Source organism: Dama dama, chromosome 29 (genome assembly GCF_033118175.1).
Source record: "Dama dama isolate Ldn47 chromosome 29, ASM3311817v1, whole genome shotgun sequence".
Lineage (NCBI taxonomy): Eukaryota > Metazoa > Chordata > Mammalia > Artiodactyla > Cervidae > Dama > Dama dama.
In genome coordinates, this window is record NC_083709.1 from 44,613,700 (window position 1) to 44,630,570 (window position 16,871).

Sequence of the window (16,871 nt, forward strand, 5' to 3'; positions counted from 1 at the left end):
CTCCCTACACTGGAGCTTCACTAGGTCTATGAAAATTTTACGTGCAGCTCCCAGAGTCAGTAGTATGACTACTAAAGCCATTCTGTTTCTTCTGTTATTCTAGCCTCCGCAGTTCCTCATCCTTGCTGTCCTTCAACACCAGATTCAAATGACACGTTAACCACAAACCAGCATGTCTTTTTTATTTTCTTGTGTTGTAAATAGTTATATAAAGTTTTATCTCTATCGATCGTATGAGCTCTAGGTGGGATACAAGTCACCTTTAATGTTGTATCTCATATGTTAGTTATCAGAGTACTTCACTGCTCACTGAATGAAGAGATGGATATATCAATGCATGGATAGACAAATGAGCACAAAGAAATACAAAAGCCGGGAAACAGTGGCACATAGTGAATGAAGGAGGTTGTCTGTTGCCTGGTGTCTAAGGTGCTGACATATACTTATATTTCCATTGATTACATGTTTCCTAGCCATGGTTCTTCCACAATTGGAAGAAAAACGTTTTGGATTCAGCCATACTTGACACAGAGACAAGAAAAGGCTTACCTTGGATTTCAGAACACAGATGTGTTATTTTGTTAGCATTCTTTCCCACACTCAAGGAAACTCCAATGTTCCAACCATCTGACTCTGTAATTTAGTTCAGTGAATTAGATCGTCTCCTTGGAGCAGCAGAACTTGTCACTGTGCGTTGTTTGATCTTTCACCTCCTCTTCTTTGAATCGGTTTCCACCAACTGGAACAAAAAATGCCTCAGAGCTTCTCCAGTAACAAAGATTGAAGCGTTTATTTTCCCACACAAGAATACTTGATTTTAACCTGAAATTCCAAAATACATTCAACTCTGGAAGAAAAAGGAGTAAAAGCAAGAAACACACCCAGACCCTCTAGTGATTGCTTTTTGTTAAGAATGTCTTTCCATCAAGAATACACTAGTATTTTGAGTATGCAACAACATGTTAATATTTTAATTATATACTTCTCACTAGGTTGGTTTTAAAACTTCCTTGCTGAGTTTTAGATTATGAAATATTTCAAGTTGAATGATTTACTAGTTTTGTTTTTTTCCTTTTTTATAAATTGAACTAAAATAGACTGAAATGGTTTGTAAAAGATAAAGTCTAGTTTGATCTTGACCAGTTTTTTTTTTAATACCTTTAATGTAAACAGCGTAAATGTAAATTTTTCATAATGATTTCAAAATACTACTACTTTGTGTTACATGATCAAAGAGCATAGTAATTAAAGATTTAATATTTTTCTATTTTGAAACCAGTCAAATTTTATTTGTTAATTTGTTCCCTACCCTTTGGTTTGGAATACTCCAAAACCATCACAGTAGCTATTTGAGTAGAATTACTGGGTTTAAAATCTAGTTAATTAAAAATAATCAAAATAATTTTATGATGTGTTGGTTTCCCAATAGATTCACTTGTACTTTTCTCTCTCTCTTTTTTTTTTCTTTTTGTTTTCCTTGTAGCGCGGGAGTTGGCCGGACTGGGTGTTTCATTGTAATAGATGCCATGTTAGAAAGAATAAAGCATGAAAAAACTGTAGATATTTATGGCCATGTAACTTTAATGAGAGCCCAGAGGAATTACATGGTTCAAACAGAAGACCAATACATCTTTATCCATGATGCACTGTTGGAGGCAGTGACTTGTGGAAATACCGAAGTGCCAGCTAGAAACTTGTATGCCTACATTCAGAAGCTGACACAAATAGAAACAGGAGAGAATGTCACAGGAATGGAGCTTGAATTTAAGGTATGATATTGGATGTGATGTGGTAATTCAGAAGCAAGTCATTCTGGAATTGTCTTTCTTAACCTTTCAAGTGGGTGAAGTTACAAGATTCACTTGACCTTCTCCCTCAGGTGTCTGACTATAAAACACTTTCTTCATCTTTCCCTTTTGTGTTCTTTGCTTCCTCATAATACCTTGAGCTCTTTTGTACCCTAATTTAAACTGAGAGAGCATATTCTTAGAACATAATATTTAAAACTTCATTAGTCTATATGGAGTCATTAGGTAGAAGTGAAAAGCAGTGCAGTTGGAAGAGTCACTGGATTAAAAGTAAACAGAATCTTTGTATCTAAAGAGAAAATCTTAGGTTCACTGCAGTTACACCACAGGCTAAAATTATCTTTGTTGGATTTTTTTTTTTCTTTTTTTGTTCAACAGCGTCTAGCCAGTTCTAAAGCTCACACCTCAAGATTCATCAGTGCCAATCTTCCATGTAATAAATTCAAAAATCGCCTTGTTAATATTATGCCATATGAATCCACAAGGGTGTGCCTGCAGCCCATCCGAGGAGTAGAAGGATCTGATTACATCAATGCCAGTTTTATCGATGGATACAGGTATATACTCTTGCTCACCTGACAGCCCAAAGTCTTGGTATTTACATGTGCCCTAGTTTCTTAGCCAAAATGAATTTCATCTCAATTTAAAATGTTTTCTTTCTGCATAGGTCAGCATTCAGTCCCTTGATATTCAGTTTTTGTTATTTTGGATAAGAGTAAGAAGCAGCAATCATGGAATTTATAATCTACACTCTTCTTTCAGAAGCCATTTGGATATGGAAGGAGTTAATATAGACATTGTTTTGAACCAAATTATATAAATGTCATAGATTGTATGAGTCATTTCTACAAAATGAAGCTGCACAACTGTTTCTTAAGCGATTTATATGACACATGAAATTGAGCTATTAGCATTGCTCTAAAGTTTAAATAACAATGATAAAGACATACATCATAATATTAACAAAGCAATTTCTTTTGCAAAATCCCTAAAATGTCTTAAATGTTCCTATTTGATTACATAATCTTAATGGGAATTTACTGCAATAGCATTAATAATATTTTCATTTTTATTACCTGCATTTGATATTTACATATCAAATGTGAAGCCTTTGCATATTTTCTGATTACTTTAACATGCTATCTGTGATTCAGACAGCAGAAAGCTTACATCGCTACCCAAGGGCCCTTGGCAGAGACCACTGAAGACTTCTGGCGGATGCTCTGGGAACACAATTCCACCATTGTTGTGATGCTCACCAAGCTGCGTGAGATGGGTAGAGTGAGTATCTTCACATAAGACATTCACTCCGCAAAGAAATGAGGATTTCATTGAAAAAACCCCAGTGCTAATGTTGTTTCTTTCAAACGTTGAGTACTCCAGTCATGCTGTGGGTCATTCATTACTGTATGTTGGTTTTTAACTTGCAAAGCCACATCAAGTTCTTTCATTTTTGTGTTTTGAAGAGAAAGCAGGTACTTTATTTCCAGTGTAGCACCATCATAGAGACTAACATTGCTGACTTGTTCTGATTCTCAATGTAGCCTTACTTCCTTTTGCTCTGGACAGGCTATAGCTTATGTGCCATCATTACTCTGTATGAAGGAATTTGACTTTCTGTCATCTCTGAGGCCAATTTTTGCTTGTTTATCATCCACTCTGATTAAACTGTCAGAAAATTACATAGTTTTTCTATGAATAAATCTGGTAATCTCGGCTCTACTTAAAAAAAAAAACTTATTCTGAAAAATACCATGAAATGGTATTAGAGCCACCTAATTCATAATAGTATTAGAGCCAGTTAGATTCAGCAGCTACAAGTACTCTGCCATATTTGCTTAAGAGGCTTTTTTTTTCCTTGTCTTTTTATAAATTTAATGGTAGAGATGCACCTAAAACCCAAATTCTAGAGCCCAGAAAGAGAATGAAAAAATACCAAACTGGGAAAGAAACTTGACTTTTCTGATTTGGTTACTGAAGTCACTAAAAGTGCTTGGGCTCCAGGTTCCTCAGCTGACGAAGGAGATTGGACAAGTTCAATTCAGAGGTTTCTTTCTGTGTTCACACTTGATGGTTTTCTTCATTCAAAACCACAGTGGTGAATGTCAATACATGATTGACATGACATTATGCCTGAGGACTGATGTAATTATTTGTCTAAATTAAGTATGAAGATGCTCACCCTATTGAAGTAGCCAGTTCAACTTATGTGTATTAGGCATCTACTGTATGCCAAGTACTCTGCTTGGTACCATGAGCAAATAGTGACCCACACAATTTTTCCCTATCCTGAGGGAACCTATGCTTTCAAAGAGAAGATGAGTCACACGCAATGGAATGGTCTTAAATTCTAAAATGGTATTAGTGAAAGAAAGACATTAAATATATAGACGGATGATAAACAAAACTCTGTTTACACTTTACATAGCTCGTCATTAATCTTCATTTTTCTTAGGAGAAATGTCACCAGTACTGGCCAGCAGAACGATCTGCAAGATACCAGTACTTTGTTGTTGATCCCATGGCTGAGTACAACATGCCACAATATATCCTAAGAGAATTCAAGGTCACAGATGCCAGGGTAAGTTGGCACAGTCTTATGCTTTTAAACATTAGCTGAAATATAGTCTAAAAGACATCTCTGGGAGAAAACATTTGCCAAGTGACCATACTCCCAAACTAAAAGAAATCACCCATCTTGGAGACTGTTTTTGTTTTTGTTTTTTTTTCCCCAAATATAAGAGTAACTTTGCCTGTTTGGCAAGTTTTCTCACAAACCCAGGCTTGGCTCACATTCAAAGGTAACATCTGGCAGCCCAACTTTGGGGACGCGCTTGGTGAGTGTGTGTGCCGGGAAGCATTTACTGATTGGTTGGCTGCGCTTACATTCACCTTCTTAGCTCATTCTCTTTGGAGCTTTTTTGACTTCTTCATTACTTGAGGCTGTAAATATGTTGTTGTTTTGCTAAGCCCTTTAGGTCATGTGGGCTTGGAGGTTAATTTGGTATGATTTTAAAACTGCAGAGCAAATGACATTCTTTAGAAGAATCTGACAAGCTCTGCACATTCTAATTTGATTCGTGGCTTGGTTTATCCCTCCATGTGCTAATGTGTCTGTCCATGAGAGCTGTGCACCCACGACCCTTCTTGGCTAATTTTCATCCTGCGTTTCTGATCTAGATTGCTGAGTCCAAAGTTCAGCCCTGATGTAAGATGTTCTATGCATAAACTTTAAAATCCTTGCCTTTGGCCACTTTTAAACCATGATTACAAACACATCTTAGGAGAGATTGGGTCAGTGCAAAACCCTGCTTTGTTTTTGGAACTGTCACAGTGGGTGGGTTGAATAAAACTGTAGGGTAGAACTATTTACTTGATCCATTGTTTTTTCTGGAAAGCAGCTTTCTCAACCAAGACTCATGTTTAGAGATTGTCCACTAATCCCCAAAGCCTGGCCCTAAAGTGAAGGAGAAATTGGTTAGCAGGCTGCTTGGCTCAGGTGACAGACCTGTTAATCCTAGAAAGTCTGAAGTCTTAACTACTCTGAAGGCGACTCTACTCAAGACAGTAGTTAAGCCCCTAGGTCTCGTTTTGAGTCGCCCAAGCAAGCATGCCTTGATGACCCTGTGTTTAAAAATAAAAAAAAAAGAACACCCTTTCAGAATTTGACACTAGATATCTGAGTGAAAATTTTGAGTGCATTCCAAGCAAACACACCAACCATTTCTGACGACGAAGTGTAGCAGCAGCCAGGCACCACAAATGGCAGAGACAACTTCTTTATTACTCCTCGACTGCCCAAATTAAATCTGACCATGATAAGTAAAAGAAACATTGAAGGGAGGAACTTGTTCACATGTTTTGTTTTGAAGGATCCCTGTGATTGTATAATTTTTTTAGCTGCCGTAGCATGTGCTATTTGTGCTCCTAAGGTGTGTCTAATCTCAACTTTCCAGTTTAAAAAGCAAGTTGGCACTTGAGAATACAGTGTTGTTAAACAGGTAGCCTTTAAATGCAGTCAGGTGGTCTCTCTTCCCAGATCATAAAGGTTTGTACACGTGACCTCTTCTTGCTGTTGAAAGCAACTGTGGTCAGAAATGAAATCACTAGGACAGTCAGAGAAGACAAAGCTGTATTACCTAGCCACTGGCTTCCCTTCCTGTGCTTTTCAAACCCTTTTCAGAATCCGAGGGAAGTAAATCATGCTTCTGTAATAACAATCCATAAGTTAGTTATGGGGCCAAGCAGTTATTTTTATATTCCTCAGTATTCTCACAAAGTTGATGTGATCTACCTGTTTTATCTCAATTCCCAAATGATGCCAGTCAGGAATATGCCCTGTTCCTATGGAAACCACCAGACTTGGTGATGTGTGTCCAGCTCGAGTTGGGCCATGCCCTCTTCTCCATACAACTCAATGAGAAAGATTGGGTCTCTGTTTACTTACTCAGAGGGCTTCTCAGGTGGCGCTAGTGGTAAAGAACCCACCTGCCAATGCAGGAAACATAAGAGACATAGGTTCAATCCCTTGGTCAGGAAGATCCCCTGGAGGAGGAAATGGCAACCCACTCCTATATTCTTGCCTGGAAAATTTCATGGACAGAGGAGCCTGACAGGGTATGGTCCATGGGGTTGCAAAAAGTCAGACATGACTAAAAACGACTTAGGATACATGCTACTTACTCAGAATCTTGGGAACATGAATAAAAGGACTTTAATGAGGAAAGAGTTATTAAAGAAGTGGAAAGAAGTACCACATTGAGGCCTTAACTAGGAACAGGGCCTTCTCAAATGGGATCCACCCATCTGAAGTTGGAATTTGGATTATCTCTGTCTCTGTAATTCAGGGAAGAAAGTTGATGGTGATAGTTGTTATTCCTGCTTCTATAAACAGAGTCCCTTCTGCTTTTGTTGTCCTTCCAAACACTATAAAATTCTAGAATGAATCCAAAGTCTCTTAGTATTTTCTTTTGAAGCCATTTTATACTTCAGAGTAGTTCTGCCTAATCACTTGAAAGAAAGATTGCTTCTGCATCTGGCTTTTGGTTTGTCTGTGTTAAAGCCACGCATGGACACCTCAGCTTCTGTGGTCAGCCAGAAAGAGTCCTTTTTCAGAACACAGCATTTATTTATTAATAATCTCTCCTATCTCCTTGAGGGACGCCTCACTTCCTGCTCAACGGCATAGTCACCTGGTACACGCTTGTACACTGCCTTGGCTAGAAATAGTATACCTCTGAGACGTGGGGCATCCAGGTTAACAGCCGCTACCCAATTTGTGTCAGATCCTTTCAGTGTCACTATTTGTCATCTGACAATGCTGCAAATAAGCAAGCACAGCAGATGTGACCATGTCATGACAATAGCAAAATCTCTGGTCTGGATGACATGCCTGGATATTCCTGTTAGTATTAAGAGGTTATTGGATTCTGAAAATTTTGAAATGGAATGTATATGTTCCACTTTGGTTTTGAAGACAATCTCTGGGGCTCAGACTCATTGCCTAATATGAGAATGAGGTGGCTCTTTTTGAGAATTCTGGTTTTTAACTGGGCATTGTGAGAGTAAATCAATTTGCAATTTAAATAGATGTGAAATGTAGACAGTGTTAATAGCAGGTAAGATATGAACGTGACTGATTTTCTAGTTAAACATGTTTCTAACTTTTTCTTCCTTTTTTTGGAAAAAATCATGCCTGCTGTAATGTTCTCTGCACTGGCTGAATCCTCCTGGCCTCCTCTTCTGTGGTTGGGTATGTGGCTTTCTTTCTGAAGGACGGGCAGTCCCGAACCGTGAGGCAGTTCCAGTTCACTGACTGGCCAGAGCAGGGAGTGCCAAAGTCTGGAGAAGGATTTATTGACTTCATTGGCCAAGTCCATAAAACAAAAGAGCAGTTTGGCCAAGATGGACCCATTTCAGTCCATTGCAGGTGAGTTAAGAATCAGGAATGATGAGTTTCCATTTGTGCTTAATGCAGTGATAACTTTGAAAATATGCACTGTTGTCTGTTCATTATTGGTACCAGTTTTCTGTGAGTCTGCATAATAGAGATTTTATTTTTCTCAGAAATGTACTGTAAACCCTAAAGCAAAGACTCATTTCTCTTTCTTTCCACAAAGTGAAAATAATTAAGGAAGATTTCTATCTTCAAATTTTACCTCTTGTAGCAAAGAACCAAACTTTGTTTATCCTTGCCTGTTTTACCGTATCAGGAATTATTGGTATATCCCTGAGTGATAATTTGTTCAGTTTATCATTCCTTAGCTTTTTTGCTTTCATAGCATTACCCTGATAACTTTCTGTATCCTTCTCCTGTGTTTATCTTCTTGAGAAAACCATAAATAGTTATTAAGCCTTAATGACAATACTAATTTCTTGTCAGTCAATAAGTGATTAGAATGGCACCTCAGTTAACATTGCAGTGTGCTTGAAAATTGTTGCTATATCAGAAAATGAAGCACCTTCAAGTTAATTATTTTCAATAGTTTCCACAGCATTTTATAATTCAAATCATTGAAGTTAATAGAAATAGCAAGTAAATGGTTCAGAAAGGACACTTGCAATAAATGTAGTGCTTTTGGAAGTTACTATGCAAAAACCTTCTAGCAAAAGGAATTAACTCATTTTTTTTTTTTAAAAAAGTCTTAGTTTGTAATTATTTATAGTCAAAATCTTGAAAGACTTTGTTAAAAAATTTACTTGCTTTCCCCCTGCCCCAAATCCCAAACTACAGTTCTTAGTGATAAGGGTGATAGTGTATCAAAACAGGGGAACTGTTACACATGGGCTTCAAAATACCTGAGCGTTAGTCCCACTTCTGTCATCATGTAATAATAGCTCTGTGACAAAAGGGAAACTTCCCTAAACCTCAGTTTTCTAACTGATCTCTGTGACCCTTTCTAGCACACTACGTTTCCCAGACATGGCCTATTACAAGAGAAGCAGACCTCATTTATACGTATTTGTTATGTGTTGAGATTACCCAGAATCCTGTGCTTTAGACAACCAATCAGCATGTAGGAAATGATGCACGGACTCAGTATTCAGACAAAGTGGATGGTATACACTGGACGTGAATTACCTGGATACTCCCCTTAATTTTCCACATAATTTACCAAAATCCTAATTCAAATTTTCTAATATAAACTATAAAGAAAAGAATATATTTAACACATTTTTCTTTAACTTCAGGCATTCCCGTAAGTATAAATAAGTGTGTATATGCATGTTCCTTTTCATTGCTTTTGTCACAAAATTATTTGGATAAAGAGTATATACAAAGACTCCTTTATTAAAAAACCATGACGTGTTATTCACATATCTTAAAGACCTCTAGATATTTCCTTTTATCTGAGAGTATTTGTAAGATACCACTTATTTTATTTATAGCTTATTAATAACATGACAAAGTCAATAAATTCAGAAGTTATAAGGCTAGTGTCTTATTTTCTTGAAAGCACCTAGTGGAAAGTGAGAAGCCCTATATTTTTGTAACATTTGAACAATGAAATCAAGGTAAAATAGATTCTGGAGTACTTGAATCATTCAACGAAAAGATCATAAATCACAGTCTCTTGGGATTAAGAGAGACTTTCAAGGTTGAAAGCGACCCTGAAGGTCATCTACTCCATTTTGACAGAGAGCCTTGTCTGCCCCTGGATATGCTTAGCCACTGTGTAAAAACCTGCCTGTGGATTTACATTTCTGTTAGGACTCTTCAGAAAAAACACAGTTTATAAAAGGACACACTATTTATATATCAATTACATCCCCAAGTAAATGAATCCATCCATTTTCTACAGCCTGTACCCAAGCGTTACACATGCTGTTTAATTAGGATCCAAAAATGTAGGGATTTTTCAGATTATTCACTCTTCTCCTCATTACCTAAACCTCCAGATGCTTTCCTACATCTTAAGAACACAAAAGCTATGAATTCATTTTCTTCTCTTGCTACAATTACAATTCTGGAATTATCTTAAAACAATAAAGAAAATAGAAACCCAAAACCTTGCTAACATGGTGGAAATAATCGTGATATTTAGCTACTGAACATCTAAAAATAGTAGATAAGTGTATGTATATAGCTCAGTGGCTCTTAACAAACATTTTTTTTGTTTTTAAGTTTAGAGACCTGTTTAATAATCTGCTAAAGTTATAAGTTTCAGAAACAGAAAATACATATATACATTTACGTAATCCATACATAAAAAATATTCATAGACCCTTAAGAAGACTAAATGAAGTCTTATGAAGATCCTGTGTCAAAAATCCTGCTATAGTATCTCTTTTTGTCTCACCTATCTGAATTATTTCATAGCTTAAAAATATTAAGCAGGCAAGGCCCAAATTTCAGGATCTGATGAAGAGTATAAATCTATATTTTATTCACCCTTCCTTTAGTCAATTTACTTTATATTTTTATGTTCCCTGGATCTTTCCACAGTGATATATAATCCCTGTTTGAAAAAATCAGTTACTCTATATTCATTGTCACTGTTATCATGGCACACTGTCCTAAGAGTTAATCATTTTGTGAACCCAACAGCACATTTTCTGGAACATTGCTGTAGAAGATCCTAATGTAATATGGAAGCTGGTGGACATACGTCCACCTCCAGGAAAATGTAGCCATGACTGTGCATGTCTCATCTAGTAATATTGCCTTTGTTATTATGACAGTGCGGGCGTTGGAAGAACCGGAGTCTTCATAACACTAAGCATTGTTTTGGAAAGAATGAGATATGAAGGAGTAGTAGATATCTTCCAGACTGTCAAAATGTTAAGAACACAACGACCAGCCATGGTGCAGACAGAGGTGAGAAAAATCTCCAGGAGGAGGTCACATCTCAAGAGCCAGATAATGGACTTTATTTGCCAAGATCTCCTAGAGTCCAGAGACTTTCAACACCAGAGGCAAAATACAGGGAAATACTGTGGGAAAAACATCCAATTGTTTAATATTTTTGAACCTTATCCCCCCGCCCTTTGTAAATGGGAGTGGCAGTGTCAACCTCTTAGAGCTGGTTTGGAAGTTATCTAAGATAATGTATCAAGTTGAAACATGTTAAATTTTCAGTGTTTGGTCATTCAGGGCCTATAAAAATGGCAATTTCATATAATTAATTATATATATTAAGGTGATATACATTGCACATAGTTAATATATGTAAAAAGCACAAGGGTAGATAATATACCTGGTAGATAACAGACCCTTGGCCCATTTTACTTCTCCATTCCCTTTCTGTTTTGCCCAGGTAGTATCAACTGCTCCATATTTCATTTCTTAATAATGGTATTTTTAAATATTTGCACCCTGGATATGCCCTAATGAAATTAGCCTGCCATTTTCTACTCCAATAATTGATATGAAAATTCTCATATTTCTCAGAATAATAGGAGTTCATGATTTAGTCAGTCTGGCCTGTTGACTTCATGTTAAGGATAATTTAAGTGATAGATAATGTTTCTGTTTCTCAAAAGGCCACCAAAGTATACAATTTATATGTATTCCTAAATTCATCACCCACAGTATGTTCCAGACTTTGATTTGAAAATAGTGCAAGCATTTGGCTTGCAATACCCAAAACATTATGTCAGCCTGACAAACTTAATAGGTATTGGGGGTGACAGAGGGAAATTGGACTTTTAAAAAGCCTTAACACTTAGCCAAGCAACTTACTGTGACAAGATAGGAAAGCAAACTCCATTTATTTTGCATTACCATTTTTATTGTAGAAAAATGCACATTTAAGCAAAATAGAAACTATCTGCTTTCAGCCCCATTGGCTACTGAAAATAAGTTTCTTCTATGGGAAAATCCTCCTTTTTGTCATCCCTTCTCATCTGTAAATTATAATTTTTCCATCTTATAATGCCCCCACTTACTCCAATTTGACAGTGTTCTTCCCTGTCTATAAAAGGACATGTTTCATACTGTTTTAGTTTAGTGTAGGTCTTTCTAGAACAGACAACTAGCAATCACACTGAACTAGGCCAAATGGCACAAGTATTTTTTGACTTGGGCAGCCAGTCTTATGATGCCATTTTCAAGGGATGAAAAGCTTGACAGTTCAACACCCTGTGTATTCAGCTTTATATGCCTGATACTCATCACAAAGATACCTTCTGGCTGCCTCCCTCACTTACATAAACAAATTAGAAACAACAGTGAGTAATTCTGATTGCAGGCAATAAGGACTACTGTCTGATAAGATTTTTTTTAATTTAGATGTTTTTGGCAATAGCCCAGAAAATAAATGAACCCATAGTTTTCTCTGGACAATGTGTATCTGCATCAGCCTCTCTTAAATATGCAAACTGAGAATTACTTATCACAAAAAATTAGATAATTACAAACGACAGCTGTGACATATAAAGAGTTCACATGTTCAGTTGGTGGTGTTGTCTGGTACTACTTGGAGAACCGTTCACATATGTCTGGAAGATAATCTTCACACGAGCTGTCACTACTTTGGGATTAGGAGACTATTTTATTTTAGGCAAATTGATTGGTAGAGTTAACAAACAGCTGTGTGGCTAATGGTTCTTTGCTTAAAAGAAAACAGTTGGTCATTGGGTTGAATTGATTGGCGAAAGTAGTGATTTTGCCCTCCACTAGATGTAACTTTGTCTTCCAGCATCGATTTCCATTTTCTGTTATAATGGACTCACGGCCCCTTTCCTTCCCCCCCCGCCCATGCCTTGTCTCCTGCAGGATCAGTATCAGTTCTGCTATCGAGCCGCGCTAGAGTACCTGGGCAGCTTCGATCACTATGCAACGTAGAAACCCCTGACCCGCTTTGGATTTTTACTGCAGGCCCTTCAATATCCATGGAGTCTCTTCTGAGCCATACAGGGCACTTGAGAAGTCCTTCTTAACTTCTAGCTAACAACCACGTAGTGGGACTATCACACACAAAACAAATTAAAAAAAAAAAAAAACACAAAACAACAAACTCTTCTGGGTGGACCAAGAATTCACTGTTTAATAATCTAACCTGAAAAATAATAAAAGAGAATCCTGACTGAGGAGGCATCTGAAGGATTTTGTTTACAGATACCTCAAGGATTCAAAATAAAGGGAAGAAGAAATCACAGCAAAGAACCGCCATCTTGTTCAGGATTGTGTGACGGGTGTGAGAAATGGCCTGAGTGCAGCAGCTCAGGGCAAGATCTTTGCTGGCTTCTCATGACAAAATGGACTTGCTTCGACATCGCCCCTTCCCACCATACTACTCATGATAACATTGTAGGGGGTAAGGGGGTGGGGAATGTTTAAAAAGAAAGTCTTTGATTTAGTTTTTTAGTCTTGTAAAGATACTGCTGACCTGTGCTTCATTTTTAACTGTGTAAACTTTTTTTTAACAAAATGTATCATTCGATAAAGTGAAATTTTAAAAAAGTTACATAACTGTTCATTTTTTATTTCCAAATTGTAGGTTTTTTTAAGCTGTAGAACTGTTATCTGTAATATCTTGCTGTAGAAAAATACCGAATAATTTGAAAATTTGCACATTTTTGTGCAATATTCTTAATCTACAGTATTGGTCTCGTCTGATATTATTTTTACACTTCTGTTTGGTTTTCGTTCCTGAGAAAGTACCCATTCTCTTCAAATAATCAAAGAGAACTTTGTTTTGTTTTGTTTTTTTGGAATCAACAGGGAGGCGCAAAGTATAAAGTTGCTGCTAACATATATACATATATATCCATATTTTATAGGGGTGTCTATGTATATATACAGTTTGTCCACACAAAAAGATAGATACAGCTATCATTCAGTTCTTCCATGATTTAGTTTTTAATTTTTTAAGGTAGAAAAGCTATTGTAACATCTTTTTCAATTTGCTATTAATTTTATGACATACTGATATTTCTTAATATCACACAATTTTAATTTTTAAGGGAAATGAGGAATGCACATCAGTGATTGTCAAACCTCACCCCCTTAATTTCCTACCCAATCTCCCCCATCCCCTCACTCACCCACCTAATCATAATGACAAATACTATTTTGTTAGCCAGGCTTCCAACAAAGTTCAATATTTCTAACACTCTAGTGCAATAAAACATTATTAGATATCTAAGAGGTGTGCATGTGGGAAAGGTCAGTGCATATCCCTTTAGGAGGGGAGAATGTTGTAATATATCAGCTATCAAGATGTTTAAAAAACAGTGTATTCAATCGTATATTGTCTATAGTATGTGCTATGAAATTTGCATTTATGATATGTAACAGGGGCAAAGCCAAACTCATGTTACTCTGTTCAGTCAGAAACTTTTCTTTTTTTTTTTTTTTGTGGCATACAGCATTCCTGGGAAGTGCTGTACTTTGTTGTCTTTTGGTTTTAGTTTTGCATTTAGAGTGCCTTATAATTGATGCCTATTTTAATAGCATTTCTTTTTAGCTTTTGGTTCATATTTTCATTCCTTGTTCATATGTGTTTCTCTTCCAATTAAAGTATTATCTGTTTACCACATGTACAAAAACTCTTTGAATAATATGCATTCCTAGTTTTAACCAAGTCGGGGATGTTAGTGATTGTACCAGCCCAAAGCACTTGGATAAGCAGGGCCCTTCTTCCTTTCATAACCACCAACATCAGGAAAAGCTACTTGTTTTATTTGTAATCCCTTCCAAATCTGCTCTGAAACATTCAGTAACTGCACCAAATTCATTAACAAACACCACTGTCAACTTTGAACATACTTACTATTCCATTAGGATTTTTCTAAAAGAATTAAAAAAAAATATATATATATATATATATATATTTACACATATCCCCCCAAATTTTTTGACACAATTTCTATAGGAAGCCATGAATGATGGCATGAGTTTGCCATATCTTACATGATTTTAAAGAACACTCAAAATATTCAAGGAACTCTTCGAGTTTTGGTATAATATTTCGATTTAATATTAGCTTCATTGATGTTCTGCATGGAAGGATTTTTGTTTTCTACATTTCCCATCACTGGCAGAATGAAATCCAAGAGACCAAACACTTGCAAGCATCATATTTGAGCACTTTTGTAAAAAAGAGGAAAAAAAGCTGAGAAAAAAAAAGAAAAAAAGAAATAAAAAAGAAAAAAAATATAATACTTAAAAAAAAAAGTATCTAGAAGGCTACCTCAGAATGAGACTCTCTAACCTACATCAGAACCAGAGAAGAATGTGCACTATGTGGGTCAGTTGTTTTCTTTGAGTTTGTATCTTTTGGAGAATTATCCAAGTGCCAGATTACTCAGTGCTATACTTTTCATTCAGTGAAACAAAGGGGGTCAGACAGACGTTGCATCATGCAGACGTGCCGTGTTGGACACGTAGGATCTGATGGTGTACTGCATGCCAGACCATTGGCCAATGAGCAGTTTCTCTCCCTGAAGCTGAAACTGCTCATGTGGCAAAGGGGACAGGGAGAATAATCACAGGAAGAAAATGTATGGGATGCACACCACAGACGAGCGAGGAGGAGACTATTCCAGGTACCTTGCTATTCAGGAGCTGTTCCGAGAACTAACTCCCTTACTGTCATTGATGTGCATTCCACTGTGCTTTTCTGTACAACCATTCTACTTTATTTTCCCAGGTAAACATCTTTATCTACCATTACCATCAACTTTCAAGTTTTCAATTATTTTCATCATCATAACCAGTACGGTGCTATTATTTACCTATGTATGTGTAGTTATGTATAATTTTGTAATTAGTTACAATGGTAAAAAAAATCAAAATATATAAAAAGTGATTTGTACAGAACTTTATTTTAGCTCTTTTTTAAAAATGATTTGCATGGTTAGACAACGGCAAGGACAGCCAGGGGAGGGAAGGGCCTCTAGGGAACTTTGCACTTTCTATACCTTTGTACTATGCACTGCCCTATTGATTCTACACCCAATAATGTTATTACTTGAACCCATCTGTAAGAAACTGCTTCAGAAATTCATTTGTGTGTATGTAAATAACTCAACATAGAAACAGGAAAGGAAAAATTCTGTGCTAATATATGGGTTTTTTTCTTTCCTGTTCTTTTTCTTTTTGGTTTCGCTTTGCTTTAGGCCCTTCTTTTTATTTTTAATAATCTTTTCTTTTTCCTGTTTTGGGTTTTAGTTTCCTTTGGGTTTATGGGTGCCCTGATACTCCAGCAGAGATCAGAAGGCTACAGATCCATCCTATCCATCTGTTATGTGGCTTTGCCATCCAAGCTTGGAGTGTCTTTACAAAGATAATAACAGTTGTGTTCTTTGCTCTCGTTTTGGATGCATAGACTGAAAAATTTAAAAAAATAAATTGTAAAATGGCTTGTTAAAAAAATACAATTACCTCTAATTAGTAGTACGCGTAAATGTTTTACAGAATGAAAGGCGTGCTTTTTATTTTCTTACTTCGTTACATTGGTGGCGAAAGAAGTCTGTATGAAAATCAGTTCTTTGCTGACACAAGTTCCATTTGTTACAAATGAATTCTAATAAAAACGTCAGTGTTATGCAGCCCTGGCTTTTGCTTCTGTCCACTCAAGCACTTCGGTTTTGAAATGATTATATATGTTCCCTCTTCTCCTTTGATTATCTAGTTAGTTCCTTGATACTAATAGTAATTCTTCTTACCAAGAGGCTGCTATCTACAGGTGTCTGCACTGAGGTGAACACCTTTCACTGGTAAGCAAACTGATGCTTAAACAGTTTGCCCAAGTTTACAGGCAAAGAAAGAGGCCTTGGTATCTCTCAAATTATAGATGATGGGCAATCTTTAATTCTGATGAAGATGACTACTATATACATATACATGCATTACAATGTATATACATATTATCTTGAAACAACTGGCATCTCTCAGGCACATAAAAAAAAAAAATGTTTGGGAACATGACTAAGAAAATACTTGGCTTGGATTGTTTATGCAGTTATGGGTCAGACCTGTTGTAGGCATTGGGAAGGCAGTACCTCCCAGTCAACAAATGAGATACTTCATAGAGACTGCAGTCTAGGGAGAGAGGCTGGCATTAAATGATAAATTTATACTCTGACAAGTGTTATAAGAGAAAGTAGAGATTCATG

General features: G+C 36.5%; 1 protein-coding gene across 18 annotated transcripts in view; it reads left to right on the forward strand.

The window, feature by feature from the left end:
- PTPRD (protein tyrosine phosphatase receptor type D) overlaps positions 1-16,304 on the forward strand; it is a 541,446-nt gene extending 525,142 nt beyond the window's left edge. For all 18 annotated transcript variants that reach the window (XM_061132759.1, XM_061132767.1, XM_061132761.1 and 15 more), the window contains 7 exons: positions 1,484-1,769; positions 2,187-2,365; positions 2,963-3,089; positions 4,264-4,389; positions 7,583-7,737; positions 10,491-10,626; positions 12,526-16,304. In XM_061132759.1, the coding sequence (XP_060988742.1) occupies positions 1,484-1,769; positions 2,187-2,365; positions 2,963-3,089; positions 4,264-4,389; positions 7,583-7,737; positions 10,491-10,626; positions 12,526-12,594 (1,078 nt within the window). In that variant the 3' untranslated portion in view covers positions 12,595-16,304. The remainder of the gene's footprint in view (positions 1-1,483; positions 1,770-2,186; positions 2,366-2,962; positions 3,090-4,263; positions 4,390-7,582; positions 7,738-10,490; positions 10,627-12,525) is intronic.
- The last annotated feature ends 567 nt before the right edge of the window (positions 16,305-16,871 follow it).